At 32.9% G+C, this 20,200-nt stretch overlaps 1 protein-coding gene across 9 annotated transcripts in view; it reads right to left on the minus strand.

Annotated features, from left to right (window-relative positions):
- Positions 1-20,200, minus strand: part of PTPRK (protein tyrosine phosphatase receptor type K) — a 474,269-nt gene that overhangs the window by 184,440 nt on the left and 269,629 nt on the right. For all 9 annotated transcript variants that reach the window (XM_016157105.2, XM_016157108.2, XM_016157109.2 and 6 more), the window contains exon 6: positions 16,249-16,423. In XM_016157105.2, the coding sequence (XP_016012591.1) occupies positions 16,249-16,423 (175 nt within the window). The remainder of the gene's footprint in view (positions 1-16,248; positions 16,424-20,200) is intronic.

The raw sequence follows: 20,200 nt of genomic DNA on the forward strand, positions 1-20,200 counted from the left end.
AAATAGCCGGTGGAATTTTCTCAGCCCAGGTGGGAGACATGCAAAAGAAGTTTCCAGATGATTCTTGCCTCCAGTAATTTGAGTCACCTTCAGCTGTTTGAATTGAACATTTCCAGCTGAGGACCAAAACATCAGGGAACAGAAAAACCATCCCAGCTGTACCTTTCTCAATTTCTAGACCTCAGAGACTGTGTATTAGAAAATGGTTATTGCTTTATGCCAGTAAGTTTTGGGCTATTTTATTTTACGGTAGTTGGTAGTTAGTAGTTATTAAGAGGTTGAAGGTAAACTTTGGTGACAGATGCAAAGACTTCTCTTTCATGATTGGTCCCTTGCATACCTGTCAAGTCTTATGTCTTACCACTCTCCAAACCCAATCCCATATTTATATATAACAACTTATATTTTCTATTGGGAAATCTCCTATATTCATCCACCTTCATCCTTCATATGCTGTCTGGAGTACCCTTCCATCATTTATAGACTTAGCAAAATTATTCAACTTCAAATCACTTATTTATTATAGCCTCTGATAAGCCTTCCTCAGCACACCCCTTCCAGCCTGAAATAAATATACCTTTTCTTGTAAAAAAAATTCTAATTTTTCTCTGTTTAGTTACAGCCCCTTGAAGGCAAAACTTTATATTATTTGTCTTCAGTTCTTAACATAGTAAGCAATCAATTAATGATTGTTAAATGTATGCATTTATAAACAAATGAAAGAAGAAACATAAGAAGGTAATTTAAAATGGTAGGTAGGGAAATACCTAGTGTTGGTAAAGACAGTGAACAACTAGAACTTTCACTTTCATGCTATAAACAGGAGTATAAACTGATATAACAAATTCAAAAAACTGTTTGCCAAGACCTACCAAAGCTGAAAATTAGCATACTGCATCACCCGGCAATTCCACTTCCGAGTATATAATCCCCCAAATTAGTACACCTGTTCCTCAAGTACTAGAATAGTCATACCACTATGATCAACAGCTCAAAATGATAATAAATTAAATGCCTATCAATAGTAGAATGGATAAATTATGTCACTGTTGCAAGATAGAATGATCTATAGCTACACGCAATAATATAAATTTCACAAACTTAATGTTGGAAAAACAAACCAGGTGAAAGAGTATAAAATAAAGAATTCCATTTACCTAAGTTATTCATTACTGTTTCACAGAACAGTGGTTAATCTTGAGGAAGTGAGAAGGGCTTCTGGAGTGCTATGATATTCTATTTTTTGATGTAGATTGTAAGTATATTTACTTTGTAAAAATTCATCGAGTCATACATTTATCAAACTATATGTTTAATGTACAATTTTCTGTATGTCTACAGTCTATTGAAATAAGAAATTTAAAAAATAAGTAAAGAGAAAGGAGTCTATGTAACTGCTGGAAACACCCTATATACAACTTAAGGAACATTAATAGAGTTAATGTTAACTGAGATTTAAATTTAAAGTCATCATTTATGCAAATAAATCTAATTTAATCAAAATATTTCTTGAAAATTCCTAAACCATTGGCAGAATTGTTTTATGCTTTTCCTTATACGCGTCATTGTGACAGCTCTTTTGACTTGTTTATTTATTTATTTTTTTATTATTTTTTATAATGCCTTTAGCACCTGGTCTTTCCAGATGGTCTCCCATCCAAGTACTAACCAGGCTCAATTTGGCTTAGCTTCTGAGATCAGACGGGATCAGGCATGTTTATCTTTTGACTTGTAACACGTGAGAATCTCTCAGTTCAAAAGTAACAAGAAGATGTTTATCTGAAAAAATTTGAGCATTAAAATATTTCTGCCTTTAAGATAGATCGAGTTCACCTTGGAGAGAGCAACTGAGTTCCACTGTCACCTTTGCATATTAAATATATTATGAAGTGACTACGTTGTATAAAACCTTTAAGTAAACTTTTTCTTCTGCTTTATAACTACAAGTTCCTGAGAATTATATATTTAAATTTATCTGCATATAATATACTATTTTTACACAGTTTGTACACGTCCCATAGCACCTATTATAATTTCTTTTTATTTAATGTTATTCTGAAACCATGCCAATTTTAGGTCATTAGTATCCTGACATTATTTGAACTTTGTATTGCCACAACAAGTTCAGAGGAAAACTCTGTGAACCCAAATAATAATCCCTCTAGATTTATACTGAGGTAGCAAACACAGAAATGGAGCTACTCTGCAAGTGAACCATTGGGAAAAATAAATTTGGCTCATAATTTGATTTTTAATGTGAAGAGTTATTCAGAGCACATCCCTACCTTAAATATAAAAGTAGAGTAAGTAGATAAGAAAAATTCCTCCAGAGCATATATTAAAAGTTTTCTAATCCTAATTCACCATGCTAAAACTAAGACAATAGAGGTAGTGTAGAAATGAAGGAAGGAGGGAGGGAGAGAGGCAAGGAAGGAAGGGCCTAGAATTTTCATTTGATTAAATCAAAGATGTCTGAACCATAGAGAACACCCAGGCTATCTGAAGTTCATAATAATCACATGAAATTAAGGATAAGTACTGATGAACTTTCTTTGATAACCAAAAAATGTGACTTCAGAAAGAAGATAGGCTGTTAAATTCTGAATTATTTACGTTTTTAAAATCAGAGAAGCTTTGAAATTCAGATAATCTTATATTATCAGAAACATATAAACTATTTCTAAAGTTTTCACAGAGCTACAGAGGCAATTCAAAATCCTTAGTATAAAATCCAAGAAGAAGGTACAGAGAATAGAGAAAGAAAAAAAAAAAATGGAGGAGGTATCTCAGAATAGCATATTAGCTTTCACAAATCACAAAATGTCCTAGCTTCTGCCTAGGTTCTAATGAAGCCTACTAGGCTTGCTGAAATCGGGGTTTAGTGAGCATGTACGTGTGCTGATATTTAACGAGTATGTACACATGTTTATGTCAGTACATGAGAATCGGAGAAAGAGAAGTGTGTGGTGATGATAATTTTTTAAATATCCTATATTTGATTTAAATAGGGCCATGTATTCCCTGCTCCTTAACTGAGAATCACTGCTTTAAAATGGTAGGTTATATCTATAATGCTACTTGTCAGGATAGAGTATAGTTAAAAACAGCAGCTAAACAACTTAAAGTAAATGTATTATTTTAAAAGAGACAATAAAATAATCATAGTTGCATAGTAGTTAGAATCATAAAAATTTAAGGGAAAATCTCACAAATCTATATCTTATTGATCCTTATTTAAATCTTGCTTCAAATAGCTTTTTCTCAATGCCACCATATAAACTTAATTTATGTATAGCAAAGTATTACCATGGTGTGGTAAAAAAAATATGAGCTCTCGAGCTAGCCTTGGGTTACAATCTGGGGCCTGCCCCTTAGAGCCATGCAATCTGAGACCATTTACCTACCAGCCTCAGGGGTTCTGTGGGTAAAATGAAGATATAACTCAGTAGTTGTTTTCATGACACTAAAAAATATAATGTATGCAAACCATCTATCACACTACCTGGCACATTGCACATGCATTATATATGGGCGTTTTTACTACAAATTATACTAAATATTTATATTCTGTTTAATTCACATCTACTAGAATCAATAAAAGTATTATACATGTTTGTTATCTTGTTACATCAATCAATTACAAAGATAAGCTTATAAGTTGGTACTAAGCAACCTTCACTACCAATGTATATGGAAAGTGTATACATTGGTATTTCAGAGACATTCTAAGGATTGAAGAAAACACATATCAGCAAGAGGGCACATTTCCATTACTCAGAAGAAAAACATGTGCTGCTAATATTAAAAGGTATTCATAAAGACAATTTCAGTTACATCTTGCACAGTTCCTAAATCAAAGCATCCACAGCAACAAAGCACTTTATTTTCAGTATCAAAAAAATATTATCAGTATTGACTGCTTAAGCCCATTGTAGATAAACAAGATAATTTAAAAATATAGGCAAGTAAGGTAAGAAAGAAAATTGAGGTGTTGGATAATATTTTTAAAAATAAATGTGATAAACATTTTATAATCACTGTAAAGTAGTTTTATATTACACCATAGGTTCAAGATTATGAAAGGTCACTAATATATCGCCAAATGCATTTTTATGAGATAGATTCAATTATAATTGCTGCAACTATTCCAGCAACAATTTAGACATAGAATCCAATTATCCATTTCATTTTCATTTATACTTCATGGGCTAGATCATTTATCATGTTTCATGATAATGATCAGAAGACACATAGAAAGTGATTTCTGGAGGTAACAAATTACCTTCCATATTAGCATAGCTTACAAGATCCTGTCAACAACTACTATGCATAAATATGAGGTAATTAAATTTACAATGTGCAGGAGTGTTTGATATGCTACTTGCTTTCTTCACAGCTGCTAAAATTCTGGGTTGCTAAATGCTACAAACTGTTTGGTTGCAAATCAGAAATCATTATGCCCCAGAACTCCAACAGGTAGCCAGTATGCTGTGGCTCAAGATGCAGAGATGCATCTTTCATCATCTGGTATTATTACTTCTTGCCACCAAACCATCCATCATTACTGCAGAGACAGCTTGGAATGATAGTCCTGGACCCTCACATTACTGCTTCTTGAACTCTGTCTCATCCATCTTCTGCATCATTCTTGATTCACAGCTAAGTACATTCTCTGGCTGCAAAACCAAGTGTGAACCTGTAATGCCTTTAACCTCCAGTGCCTTTCTAATAGTAATTGATTTCCCTTTATTATGGAGCTATTCTTCAGAAAAGATTACTCATGCTTGCTGATGCTAAAAGATGATTTTTAAAAGTCCCGAGTTATGAAATTCTAATAGTTATAGAGAAATGTATTATTTTGCTTCGTTTTGTTTGTTTTATTTTGTTTTGCAACTTAGGCTTCAGAATTGCATTACTATTTCAATTTTAATATTTGTTCATGAAACTGAGACACATACAGACAGACATAGACGCTTCTGAGTGCAAAGGTACACACATCCAAAAGAAAAAATAGTCTCTAACTATATTTAATTGCAATGTTTCAACACAAAATCTATCAATCAGAGTTTCAAATATGTTTGGTAGTAAAAATCATAACTTAAGGAACTTAGTATGGAAAACATTGAGTTTATCCTTGACATGGTGACAGCGCAAACAAAAGCGAAGTTTTTAAAGTTAGATGCAAGAATATTTGTGAAAACTGCCTCTTAAAATAAATCTCCCACCAGTCAATTTTTATTTTTTAGCTCATTGCTAAGAGGATCTTCAAAAATGATAGCAGTTATGTAGTGGTTGATATTCCATAAACTATCCAAGACTAAAGAGTTTTAATTTCATTCCATCTGAATGCTGTTTCTACCATGATTGGTAGAAATGCAAGATGACAGAGAAGTTGTATATTAACGAGAATTTGAATTGGAAACCGGATACCAATTTGCCACTGGAAACATTTCAATCCAGTTTCCAATTCAAATTCTCGTTAATATATGACTTCTCTGTCATCTTGCATTTCTACCAACCATGGTGAATCCCAAACATCCTGACTTTCATCATGACCATGCATCAACCAGTCTAGTCATGGTAACTACTTTTTAACAATTCTACACAATCAAAAATCTCAAACTTAGTCAGGGTTTTAACATAGGAAAATTATGGGAGGTGGGAACTCTTTACCCTTAAGCAAATGCTTTTAAACCATCAACTGCAGAGAATGACATTCTTTGAGAATAGAGAAAAGCTGTTGGCCAAAAGTCTGAAGGGGAGGGGGAAAAAAAAGCCCATTCCTTCCAGTGTTTTAAAAAATTGATGTAAGAAAAAAGACATGTGTAGGAGTATTATTATCAGGGACAAACCGATTCTGAAGAGCAGAGAAAGTGGAGGTCTTTAGAGAACTTGCCTTATTTCCATGAAGTAAAAAGTTTTAGAAAAGAATGGGATTTTTTTTTTTTCCACTTAACATATAGTCTGGAATCCAACCAGGAATCTACATGAAGCAGCAAGGAAAAGAAAAATTAAACATCATATATCTTAGATGTGGTTTTACACAGGAATAATGTCAAAAATTAAGAAAAAAAGACATATTTAACCATGTCAGGGTCTTCTTTTTAAATTTTCTACTTAATTGAATATATGTTTATCCTAAGTTTAACATGAAAAACTCTAATATTGGCAAAAGTCTATAAAATGTAAGCTTACAAAATACAAAACATTTCTATGTATTACGTACCTATTGTTTAATTTATCTTATGTCGAAAGCCGTTCAATACTCTAAATTAGTAGAGTATTTTTCACATGCCTAAAGATTTTAAACCTATCTTCAGTACCCTGATCAAGTTTACAATTGAAATTGCCATCTATCTTCTCTATAAGTCTTTCCAATTTCTGTCAATAATACCATATTTCACTTAATATCTCAGGCTGACTACTTCACCTATCATTCCATAATATCCTTAATAATATTTCCACCATAATCTCTCACCACTGACCTGCTCTTTTCACCACATCCCTCCTCAAGGACACCTCATCATCTCAAGCTTTTATGAACCTTAGAGCTTCTTCAACTTACTCGCTGCAAACTCATTCTCCAAATCATCTCTCATCCTGGTTTTCTGAGACAGATATAAAGACGAGTAACCTATTCCAAAACTCTCAGAAGTCTCCAAATCAAATGACACAATAATTTATTTTATAGGTATCCCCCATTTCTCAAAAGTTCACGTTACACCACTTCATTTTTATGAAGCACCTACATTAATAACTGTTTTTGTTCACTGAAAAAAAAAAATCCAACGTGGATTATTGTTTTTACAATACAAGACAAAAAGGAAAAATAGGGTTCAGCAATTGTTTTGCAGTGAGCCATTATATACGCAGTGTCACCCCAAGTAGCCAGTGTGGCCCCGCCAAGCTCTTTCCCCGGAAACTCTACTCAGCATCACTGCATCAAGCCCTATAATTTCAAACTGTGGCTGCAAGTATCTGTGTTTTATCTTGACTTATTTTGTGCATCCATTAGCAAGATATGTCCCAAGAGATCAGAAAAGCCTAAGAGGGCTCATAAGGATGTTACACTGGATGTAATTAAGCTTTCTGATTATGGTAAAGGAAATAAAGACATTGTACATGTGTTGAATTTGGGGTCTGGGAATGATAAAAAAAAAAAAATCCCATGTAAACTAATGGTAACTGATTCTTCGCTTTACACCATTTCAGCTTAAGAAAGATTTCATAGGAATGTTTTACTTTCAGAGTGGGGGTGTAGGGAGTGACCCTGCATTTCTTAGTCTGGCATTCAAATTGCTCCATAGTCAGGCCTCAAATACACTTTCAGACTCATTACAGAGCTTTTCCCTGGAAATCACTATGTTATAGTGAATATTTAATACTAGTCCAAGAACGTGTGTTTGCCCATGCCATGCTCTCTACTTGCAATGCCCTTTACTCATCGTCTACTATCCAAATCCTACCCATCCATCAATGGTAAGGTGAAATTTTACCTCATCCTAAACCCATTTTATGACCGCCCAAGGCAACAATGAGGCCACCCTCTGTAACATTCAGTCCATGCCATTCATATGGCACTTTACAACCCACGCTGTTTTTGTTGCATTAACAATTATTTGGGTGTTGGCGACAGTGCTGGCTAAAGAGACAAAATATGAACAAGTAAAAGGGAATAGTTATTGACTTATTCAACCTAGTGGTGGAGGCAAATGATAGGAATACGGTAAAATTTCGAAAACTGGAGAAGAAGCACTGCAGACAGAAAAAGCAAGACCCTAGGGCAGAAGAGAGCGTGGTGCATCAAAGCAAGTGAAAGAAAGCCAATATTGCTAGAGTTGGTGAGCAAAGGAAAATCTCATGAAAGAGTAGTCTAGTAGAGGAGTAGACATGGGCAGAGCCAGATAAATATGGGCCTCGGAGACAGTGATGGGATATCTGGAATTTATGCTGCACGAACAAGAAGCCATTAGAGCCAGGAGAGCACTCTCTGACTTACTTTGTATAATATAGTCAGTCTGGCTGCTGTGTGAAGACTGATTTGGAAGAGGCAAGCACTGATGTAGGGAGTCCAGGGAGGAGTCTTTTTGTAAAAGTATAAGGAAAAATTAGATGGTTACATAAATGAAAGTAACGGCAGAGAATTTAAAAAAAAAAAGTTCTAGTTGCCCTGAAGATATGCCATAACTTTCAAATAAATGAAGGATGCAATCAACTAACATATATTTCCATTTGTTGTATCTCACCCAACAACACAAAAATATTTGAAGTCATTGTCTTGTACAAATACTATTCTGCAAATACTAATAGTAGACATTACATAAAGAGCTTTAGAGAATTTAGAGCTAAAGAATGGGAGAAAAAACACTGTAAAACAAAATTGATAAATTATCTTCTGTAATAGACAATTATTGTCATTTGGCCTTTAGGTATTTTGGAGAAAAGTGAGGGAAAATCTGAATGAATGTGAAAGCATGTACACACACACACACACACACACACACACACACACTTTTTTTTTTTTTAAGAAAAGAAATGCAGTGATTGAAACAGTAAGTGTAAAGGCTGTCAGGCAGGAGTATGCTTGGAAGTCAGTATGCCTGCTACAGATTAAGAGAGGTGAGTGATAGGAAATAAATTTTAGGTGGTACCGAGGAGGTATTTTATTTAAGGCCTTTTGGACCAGGAAAGGGCTATACTTTTTTTTAACTTAATGTGAAAGGAAGTTAGAAGAGGGGGTAACATGGTAACATGAGAGCACCAATCATTTCTACCATGTGTATATAAAAATGAAAAAAAAAATGCCAATGGCAATTAGATGTAAATACCATGTGGGTAAAACTTCTCAACAAGCGTATGAGTAATTATTCATTTGTTGTCTCTTTCTTTGTTTTAACACAATGACAAATTCCATGACAATATAAATAAATCTGATTCCATATTGTGCAATACTGCAGAACGACAACAATTTTTTCTTTTAAGTTAACGGCTCAGGAGAAAATGGAGAGTACAACCAAGCTAACTTCCAAATTAAATCCTAAATGTAAAAGTAGTCTAATCCCTATACCTGGTAAAAGATGAGAACACATCTGTATATCAAAATCTTCAAAAACAAACATCAGAGTGAAGATAAAGCTGTGTAAGGAAAGGTTTTTATGAATCATGCATTGATAAAAGCTGCCCATATTTGGCTAAAATTATTTAATATCTGCCCAGTCCTCACTTTTACTACCCAAATACTCACTTTTAACACTAAAATGATATAGCTTTCCTTTTTTAAAAAAAGAACTATTAAGTACGAAGTAAAAACAATCCATTCTGAGAAATAACAAAATATAAATGTTTATCTGTACCTGTATTGACCTTATGATTTTTATTTCTACTAGAATAAATGTTTTGTAGAAAAGGAAATAACATAAATTATATTAACCCAGATGGAAAAGAAAGCTGTTTTCTTTGGTAATATGACATACTTTTTTGAACAAGTCATTTTTGACTGATTTACCTAACATTTGACTTCTACCTAACATTTCGTGTGTGTTTTCTGTGAGTTTCCTAGTTTGTATTCTTAGTTAAGTCAGGTTCCTGATTATATGTTACTAGTAAGCAGAATGTGTATCAGTTAGCTTTTAAAATGATGTGAACATCTGAGTGGTTAATAGTTTATGCTAACTGCAAAAATCAGAACAACTAAACTTGCCCATCAGTCATGTACTGATAGGGAAGCATGCTGTTATTGACTCTCTAGAAGATGAAGTGGTGGGGAAATGGAGAGACTCAAGAGCAATAAATAATGAAATTGTGTTTGACCACACCACTTATATCACCACCTTTTCTCGTTGTGGCACTAAAAACTATAAATTATCTCTTTACTTCGGTGATTGATTTTAATCAGTCAGCTATAGAGCTTCCATTTAACATTCCGTAATATGCTCACAGTATGACATTGTTTACAAAATGAGTGCTTAATAAAGAGTTTTAATGGAATAGTTCCTTCAGTAGTTTTTTTCTATAGAGTTAATAATAAAAAAAAGTGACCAAAATGAAAGTGAAAACGCTGCACCATAAATTTTACATATTCCTATATAATAATTAAATTAAAAAATGCTGAAGAGCTGACTGAGACTGTATGATCTTTCTTCGTAATGTCCCAGTGCCTATTACTTGCTATTTTAAGTACTCAATAGAGGCTGCTACGTATTTTCCAATGAAGTTACAAATTTATTTCATTAGTTCTTTTTTGGTTTGGGATAACAGAAAGAAAACTAGTGAGCAAGGAGGGGAATGTAAATTACAAAAACACTGTTAATCTGAGAAGTTGATGTAAGTCTTTTGGAAGAAGTGGATCTAAATTTCACTTAACACAAACTCCAAGAGAACAGAATTTAGAAGGTCATGAGGAAAGTAAAGACCTGCTATCAGTGCTCTAAAATAAAGTTCCCTGGAGGTCAACAGAAAGAATATGTGGCATGCAAATCATGCTCCTTTCTCTTTGATCTGTCTCAAATTTTTAAGAAAAAAGCTCAAACAAAAACAAACTCTGGAAAGATTCACTCCAAAAACAAGGACCAGCTCCTCAACTCCTAAACATTATGTAGAGATCCACATGTGCATCACCTACGCAAATACAATTAGATATCCTTTGAGAAAGAACTCTCACTGTATTTTTATTTTTAAAACAAACAGAAAATAAACAGCATGAAGATAACTACTTGGGCAAAACAAGTGCTACACTATTAATTTTATAAAGTAGCATAAGAAAACTCAGAGGAGGAGAAAATTAATACGAAAAATTATGTGGAGTAATGATGTACAAAATTGGTTAAACCAAAGTTTTGATAATAATGTACCTATGTAAAATAAGGACATCTATATCCTTTTGCTCCTTTACAATTTAAAAATGTACCAGTTGTCTCATACATTGAATCACCTGAATTATAAGTAGCTACTATGAATGAGAGGAGACTCCAAATGCTTCATTTATAATACTCAAGGGTAACGAAGTAAAATTTTTAGATATGCGACATTAAGAGTCTCCTCCAAATTTGAGACTTTTGATATCCCCTGACATGCTTCATGTGTTTCTCTAACTGTGTAGGGGCATTCGAAGAAAACTATTATGTGGCTTATCCATGTGTTCTTAGACTTTTATTACAGTTCAGATTTTAAACATAGGTGTTTAAATTGAATTCTCCCAGATAACTCCAAATTTCCTATTAAACTAGTTTTCACAATAGAAGCAGAGAAAAGTTATCTTCAAGACACCATTAAGAAAAAGGATCTTTATATGAATCCATGAGTCTGACAGCTGTGTGATGAAAACTAGTTAAAAATCAATAGTGTATGGTATTGAACAGACTGCTAAAGGACTCTAACTAGAAATTGCATGGCCTTTAACCACCAAATAACAAAAATATTAGTAAAGTATGTCATGGTTTTCCACTTCCTAAGTGTCCTTACTTCTAATATAAAAATATTAAAATAAAATATTCAGACCTGATTTTTCACTGATATATACAGAAAGAGTAAATAGAACACAGCATGTTGATTGAATCAAGAACTTTTTCGAGTAAAAAGATTTATGCTTAATTTAAGTCAATCTTCCTAGTTCACATTAAAAAGGAAAGAGACTGGTTCAGACACTGCATAAAAAAAATTGTCACCAAACTTCCCTGTATTATGTCAGTAATCTTTACTCCATCTATAGGTGAGGAGGTTATATGGTTCATCATCCATTCTCTACATCTTTTACGGAACCCAACCACTCTGTCTTCAACTAAACAATTTTATTTATTAATTTTTAGAAAAGTATTGAATGTCCTTACACAAAGTTATGATAGGTACCAAAGCAAAGATGTTCTACACAGGGTCTGAATATACCTATAGATGATTAAGAGCAAAATTAGAAAAGTTTGAATACAAAGTTTAGACTTCTTTCCTTTTTCACAGACAAGTAGTGAATAACTGGTACTAGGCAACTGATTCCATTAACACATCACCATTCCATACTGTTACTTGACTTATTGTAACACCCTTCTCTCACATTGTGAAATTCCAAACTCTGTATGTCTTTCAAGGTTAAGTTGTAGCTTCTTATATTTCCTTGGTTCCCATCTTCCTTGACTAGCATTAGTAAGTCTCTCAGAATAAAAGCTATCCTACTATACTAAAGCTTTCTATGAGACATTCTAGTTGTCTCTCAATGCTATTTTTGAAATTGGTGGAAAGTAGTAATCTCTCTCTCCCCAGGTGGATTAAACCAAGGAAGTATGTAGCTGTACTGCTACCCTGTGACCATAACCTTGCCTTAAAAAAGAAGCTAAAAACCATGGACATAGACTAAAGAATTGGGAAGAATCCAGGTCCTTCATGACTAAATAAACCAGCCCCAAAGCCTATCTCTGCACCTTCCAGTTACAAAAGTCAGTAAATACTTTTATTCTTAAGCTACTTGGCATTGTCTGACAAAGGAAAGGGTCAACAACAATCCAATTCCTCATGATTTTAAACACCAAAATTTGTTTTACAGAACCATCTTCACTGACTAAGATTGAATAAAGGGATTGACATTGACTTTACAACTAGAGATCACTAGTATTCATTAAAAATATGTAAAAATATTAATAATACTTATGTTCAGAGCATTCTGATAATGGCTAATAGTCGATACTAAAACTTAAAAATCAAACCAGCAACAAAGACAAACAAAAAACTGTACTTTTAACATTAAATAATTTAAAATGTAACTAAAATTTTATAGATAAAAATAATAGATATAAAGCATAACAATAAAAATGGGAATAAAAATGGCGGTTGTAGCAATAATAAATATAAAGCATAACTAACAATGGGAAATAAAAAATGTCAGAGAATTTTATAAAAGTTTATTGTGGTTCAGTTGCTTAGAAATTACGTGGGTCTGTGATTCAGACAGAAGAAAAAAAGGAAAAGATTGCAAATGAGGTAGAGAATGAGAATCTATACCATAACTTAGACTCCAAAGTTAATGTTTTTAGTTTAAAGCCTGTAAACACCATTTCCACCTGTATTTCACATTTTTACACTTCAATTTTCTAGGAACATCAAGCAAAAACATCTGTTCCTCATCTCATCTCTGTAAAAACTTCTTTGTCAATAAAGATTGGCTTCCACAAGCTGAAGACGTTATCATTACTCAAAATGATCTGGAAGCAATGCTAAAGCCATGACAAAGTAAATTCTATTTCAGTATACTTTATTTTTCTTCCTCTGGCTGTGGGAACACAGATCAATACTCTTCAACATGAGAATTTTGCAGTGAAATTTTTATTTGTAACAAACAGCAACAAAAAAGCCTTAAGCATGCCATGTCACTTTCAGTTTAGGAGAAAATGCACTAATAAACTCTTACCCTTGGGTCATCTTTGACAACAGGCAATACTGTGCCAGCTCTTATTAAAGACTATTCATATCACTGCCCCCAAAATTTCCCTTAAAATTACCATCTTTTGTATCCATGTAACATGATGTCAGCTTTGAAAGTGCCAATGAGAGACAGGATCTGTCACCATAGTTAATTCTTAGCACTAGTTCAACACCAGGACAGCTGACCCCCGAAGGGTGTGTTTTTTTTGGATGGCAATATTTATTTGGTGGTTATCCAGACAAACCAGAAAATATATTGCTCTATATTAGTTTTTAAATGCAAGCAAAGGATCACCTATAAATATTAGATAACAAACTAAAATATATTGAAAAGAAAAATAAAACTGCAAAAACTATCAAAATATGTTCCTAAACTGTTACCAGACTCTCTGAATAGCGTATTGAAAGTACTGTCATATTTTAACCCAACAGGTATGATATAAAATATAAAGGAAAATATATGATAAACAGCAGGACTTTAAAAAAAATAAATAAAATAAAGGAAAGGAAAAAAAGCCAAAATTCCCTATAAAATCAGAATTCTCTATTTATAATTTTAATGAAAACAATATTTATTTTAAAGTAATACTTTTAGAATAGCCACTATGTAGACACCAGGTAAAACAAACAAATAATAATAATAATAATAATAAAACACTGATAAAATGGTAAAATCTACTTGTCGATTCAGATAAACAAGGGAGATTTAGTAATGATAAAAATCAACCTCTTAAAATAAACAGCATATGAAAGAAGAAATTATATCTTTAAAGGGAGCTCCTAGTTTAAAACTACAACTTTGACTTCTACAACAGTTGAATACATCAAAGGACCATGTCCTCAAAACATAATTATAAGTATATGTAAAATGTTAAGGTGTTCAAAACCATTCTAGCTGCACTATTAAAAGCTGCCATCTCCTTCAGTGGCTGTATAATGAATGCACATACAGTACACTGTGCAGACACGATGAGCATGATGACTCAGGTACACATCCACCTTTCTACAGTCCCAACATATTAAACACTCTGGCATCTACCCTGAGATGTCTTCAGGCTTTAAAAAGTAGGCTCAAGTGAGAGAGATGCTGAAATGAAGCTCAACAAAGATAAAAACACAAGCATTAATGAATAGAAGATAAACTCTTTCTAACCGAACCCTTGAGTCAAATATTATCACAATTTTTTATTATTCAATTAATTGGGGCTGTGATTTCATGAACTTAAAAGTAGGTGATTTGTGCTGGAGACATGAGAGGCATTTCAGTGAAAATAGAATCATATCAATCTGCAAAAACGAACACTTTTATCGATGAGCTATAAAATATCTCAAGACAAAAGCATTACAAGAGGTTAATGGCATCACTTAATAAACTTAATGTGAGATAAAGCTGTGGTGGAAAAGAATGTACCCAATGTCAGAAATCAAGAAACATGGGGTTAAATTCTGGCTCAGTCAATTATTAAATCTTTGTGGCTCTGGGCAATTATGAGATAGGCTGGAATTCAATTTTTTTCCTTCTGAAAGTATTAAAGGTTAAAGTATTAAAATCAAGTAAATCTTGAAATAATGTATGTAAAAGACATCTGATGTCAAGGATTATAAAATATATTAACTTGAATATGGACGCATCTCATTTTCCTTCAAGCCTCGGGGCTTTGACACATGTCTTACTCTCTACAATGGCACTACTTTCTCTTACCCCTGCCCATCACAGTTACACCCCTCACCTGGGCAGCTTTTTCTCAACCATCAGATCCTATCTCAAACAAAACTTACTCACAAATGCCATTGCTGATGTCTTTGATGAATCTCAATTTAGTTTAGATGTTTTTGTTAGAATCTGCCAAACGTCTGCTTGAAGAGATTTACAGAATTATAATTATTTTAATTTGTGTCATTATTGATTGATGCTCGATAGCCTATTGAACAAAGCTGTATTTCCTCTAGTTTCACATGACAGATGTCCTCATTTTTTTAGGTTTCAGTTCAGTTGTCACTTCTCAAAGCGGCCTTCCAGATCTTCTTAACTAAAATATCAATCCCTGTCACTTTGCATGTTTATTTTTCTTCATAACAGAACTAAAAACTCTATTTTTAATATCTTTCTATGCAGTGTGCCTAACAAACCTGAATGCTAAGTTTCATATGGGCGGGGACTTTGTACTTTATTTAAAACTGTATCTCCATAAGCTAAAACATAGTATGAAATAAAAGAGGGATCAGTAAATTTTGTATGTGTTATACATTGTGTACCTGTACTTATTTTCCTCAGATATGTATCCACCTCAGACATGTACTGATATGTCAAAATCTCTCACAATTCCTCTAGTAACCTTAATATTCAAGAATATTAATGAAACCTCTTAACAAGTCTAAGATGTTATAGGGGGCCATAATTCTTAAGCATCCACATTGGGTTTTGATACCAGTAAAATTTGTCTACATGGAGATAAGAACTTTGATCTTCACCTCATTGCCACAACGGTTTGAAGAATAAATGTTATAACTTTGGAATTGGTTTAAAATGGAAAAAAGAACCTAATATTAAAATTTAAATGAGATGACAGCAATATTGAACCAAGTGTTTTATATGGCCAGCCCTATTAGAACTTTTAAGAGAAATTTCATTTGACGGAAAACACTTGTTGAAAACTTGTTTGACAAACTATACAACCAGTCATAATTTTACCTTAAGACATTATCAGAACTTCTATAATAATATAATTTTGTGTGACCTAAATCAAGAGAATTAGGTTTAAAAATCATACCAAATATTTACAATGTTGCTTTTGTTACAATAAAGCCATGTGATTTCATGCAGTGAAAGAAATTTTAGTTTACCTCTCACAATAAGTTGAGCAAAATTGGACACACCAGAACCTCGTTCTGACTGAGTTACGCAGCGATACAAATCCTGGTCAGTTTTTGTCACTTCTTGCAATCTGAAGGAAGCAGCAAATCTTCTGTGATTGATGTTCTTAGTCTGGGCTACTGGTATATCTTCTCCATTTCGTCTCTGCAAACAGAAATCAATATTTGAAAAACAGGTTCATAACATTCCAGAAATCTAAAGCATCCTAGCAACTAATACCTGTGATAAACTGTTCTTGTTGCTAAATTAGCAGGAAAATGTCTATGTAGCCTCCACAAGCTTTTATTATTGTCACTCAATCAGGAAAATTATGTAGGTAAATACTGGCATCCTTTAAAGACTGTAGTGCAGACAACACTATTGCAATAATCTCAATTTTTCTTAAAGTTGCTATTAGCCAGAGAATATGAATTAAAAGAACAGTTCATTGCTTCATGGTAAATGATTCACTGCTCACTTTCTCCCAGAAAATATACATGGTAAATGATTAACTGCTCACGTTAGCCCTTATACTATACTGTCTATGCTGTAAAGGTATCCCCACCAGGAGATCAAGACCATGCTCGATGCATTTAAGTATTCTAAATATGTAGCATGCAACCACCACAGAATGATGAAATACTGATGAATAATTTAAAGTCAAAGCAAAATCTGTACTCTTTGCAATTTCTATCTCTTTGGCATTAATGACAGAGAATTTTTACCACTTAAGAGAAGTAATCAAACGAACCCAAATGTTAAAAGCTTATCTGTCAATTTTCAAAATAAAATATTAGGAAACATCTTTATGATATCTGAGTGACTCACACAAAACCAATAAACATAAAAAAAATGGTGTAAAAATTCAACTATAATAAAATTTACTACTTCTATATGTTGAAAGACATCATAAATAAGTGAAAAAAGCCACAAACTGTGATAAGATATTTTTTATGGAAATAACCATCAAAAGATAAATAATCAGGTTACATAAAAATCTACAGTTCAGTAAGAAGAGATAAGAAAAAAAGCCCTACCAAAAAATAAACAGGCTATAAAAAGAGAAATGTATATATCTAATAATTATAAAAAGAAAAACCTCAACCTAAATTTTAAAACTTCTATATGTCAAAGACAGCACAAAGAACAAAGAAAAGCCACACCTTGGGAAATAAATAGTGAAGATACTCAACCTCATTTCTTGTTCATGAAATGTTAAGTATCCCTGGTATACCTTCATACTACCAGATATATGATGTTTCATACTACTAGACATGGGAAACAAATACCCTGAAATTACTAGTGGAAGTGTAAACTGATATAGTCATTTCAGAAATAATTGCTTACTGTCTAGTAAAGTTGAAGATGTGTAAATCTTAGGACTCAACAATTCCACTTCTACATTTCAACATTTGAATCACTTGTATATGCGATCAGTGAGATATGTACAAGATTGCTGAACTCACAATAATTTGTAAGAGAGAAATATGGGAAAGATTGACATATTCCTGAGTAGTGGATAAATAAACTAAGATTTATCCATTCAATAAAATATAAGGTAGCAGTTAAAGGAAGACAGTTAAAACCAGTACTGTTTTGGTAAAAACTTTGAACATCTAGTTAAAAATATAAATTAGTGATTTCTACCATTTCTCAATTTCTGTGATGGAAATACTCCTATTATAGTCACCTTCAAAATATCAGTGTAATATTATTTGGTTCTTAAAATTCCTGAAAAATTAACAATCGGCAATCACAAGTCAGCTCCCATATTCCACTGACTTGAAACACATGTAGGCATGTTTAAATAAATTTTTTAAAAATTCCTTAACAAAAATTAAGATATGAACAAAAACAAAACTTTCAACATCTATTAAATTAGGGCAGTGAATACATACATTAGGGGTCATTTATTGTTTTCAACAATTTTTGTGTGTTTGAAATACTTTGTACTTTTTGACCGAATAAATAATAAAGAGAATACTTTATTACTTAATAACTGTATCTTTAATCACGCTTCTTTATATCAGAAATATGATACATATATATTATGCAATGTATACATGTATGTGTATGCAAGCACATACATATATAATTAAGAACACAAAAAATTATGATTTTGTGTTTTTTTATTCATTCTGTATTCTGTTAATTAAGTACTTTATCTATCCATTCCACGGTTTTTATACCAAGATCCCTGATCATTCCACTGAATAATAAATGAGAAAAAGCAATTATATTCAAAAGCCCTGAAATAGCAATCCATAAACTTGAAACTAAGGTTTTTTTCTCCCTACAAATCACATAAACAAAAGATCTTTATACATGTAAACCTCGGGCAGCATTTTTTTCAATTATCACATGGTTTCATACAATCTTTCTACTAGAAAGGTGGACCATAACTCAGCACTCATTACAGCCATACACACTCTCACCTCATATTCGTACTTCATCCCTCCAGTTGTACTCTCAACCTTTTGTCACCTTTCTTCTTACCAATTATTCACTCAGTTCTGCAAAACTAGCCAATCTCTGTTGCCCGCACTGCCTTATAAATTGTCTTGTGCAAGCACACACATACTCACACCTTTTAACTCCATGCCTTTCAAAAATCCTTCGTTTCTTGTGAAGAGATTCTAAGTACTCAGTTTCCCTCTTAATAACCATTATTCTATCTTTCTATCTTAATCAGCATTCATTTCACAATATCACTTTGCTCCTAACTTTTCTCAAAGGAGGACATATTTTCTTCTATCTTACCTGCATTCATGAAAGATCTCCTTATTCTGGTTCCTCACTTAGAAACCACTCTTCCACTATCCCACTTAACAATCTCTCGACTTCTGGGATTCCCAGCATGCCCAAATACCATTCTCATCACAGTTATCTACCAAGACAAATTATCCTCTTCACCACAGTCCTGTTAATAATATCAGTGACCCCAAAATGGCCCTGGTCACAATGCCATCCAATAGCCTTCTTCATACCTTATATCTTGTAACATCCAACTTCCCATGGTATGATAGTCACCATCTGATTCTCAACTGTTCTTGTGATTCTGTGTCCCATTCTTTAAATCTTCTTCATTAGCACTGAGACATCACTTTTTGACCCTTTACTTTATAACCATCCATTTCACAGAGAGTTTTTTTAGCCTGAAATAATTCTGGGTTCTTTTAACTTTCCATAGTTTATGAATTGCCAATATAAGATTTTAATTTGTGTGGGGTTTTTTGTTCGTTGTTGTTGTTGTTGTTGTTGTTGTTGCAATTATTCCAAGAGAACTATTGACTTTTGCTGGAATCGGTCATTTGCTCTCATGAAAAATTTGTGTTATCCAAGGACAGAAATGAACAACTCCTAGACATTCCTAGCTGATCCCCACAGTGATTTAAGCTATGGCGTCTGGCTCCTTGCTCTCTACCTTCACTTCGCATTCCATCAATTTAAGTATACTCTGTTTTCCACTCCCATTGACACTATCATGGATAATGCCTCAGAAACTCAAAAGATTATCATAAAAATGTAATGACCTGGCTTTTCTATCTTGAATCTCTTCTATAACATATTTCATATTTGTCCTTTAGACTTTGTGTACTGAAATCTTTCCAAAGGTAGGGTTTCAAGTTTTACAGATATATGTTAACATATATTTTAGTGGGTGTTCAAGTTCTTTATTAAAATGAATTAAATTCACTGATCTTAGAAATAGGAATCATATAATTCCTTCTTAGGTTTATATAAATTATTGTAATGAAATATATAATAATCATTCATTAAAATTAATACTAAAGGAAGTTTTAAATATAGAACCTCTAGGACCTCTAGATATCACTATGCCAAGCTAATTTCTGAACTATAAAATGAGTCAGAGACATTGAAGGACCTGCTAAAGGTGATCCTATCAGGAGATCACAAAGTTGATTACACTATGTTTATATC

The sequence above is a fragment of the Rousettus aegyptiacus genome, unplaced genomic scaffold, assembly GCF_014176215.1.
Source record: "Rousettus aegyptiacus isolate mRouAeg1 unplaced genomic scaffold, mRouAeg1.p scaffold_m13_p_1, whole genome shotgun sequence".
NCBI classification, from domain to species: domain Eukaryota; kingdom Metazoa; phylum Chordata; class Mammalia; order Chiroptera; family Pteropodidae; genus Rousettus; species Rousettus aegyptiacus.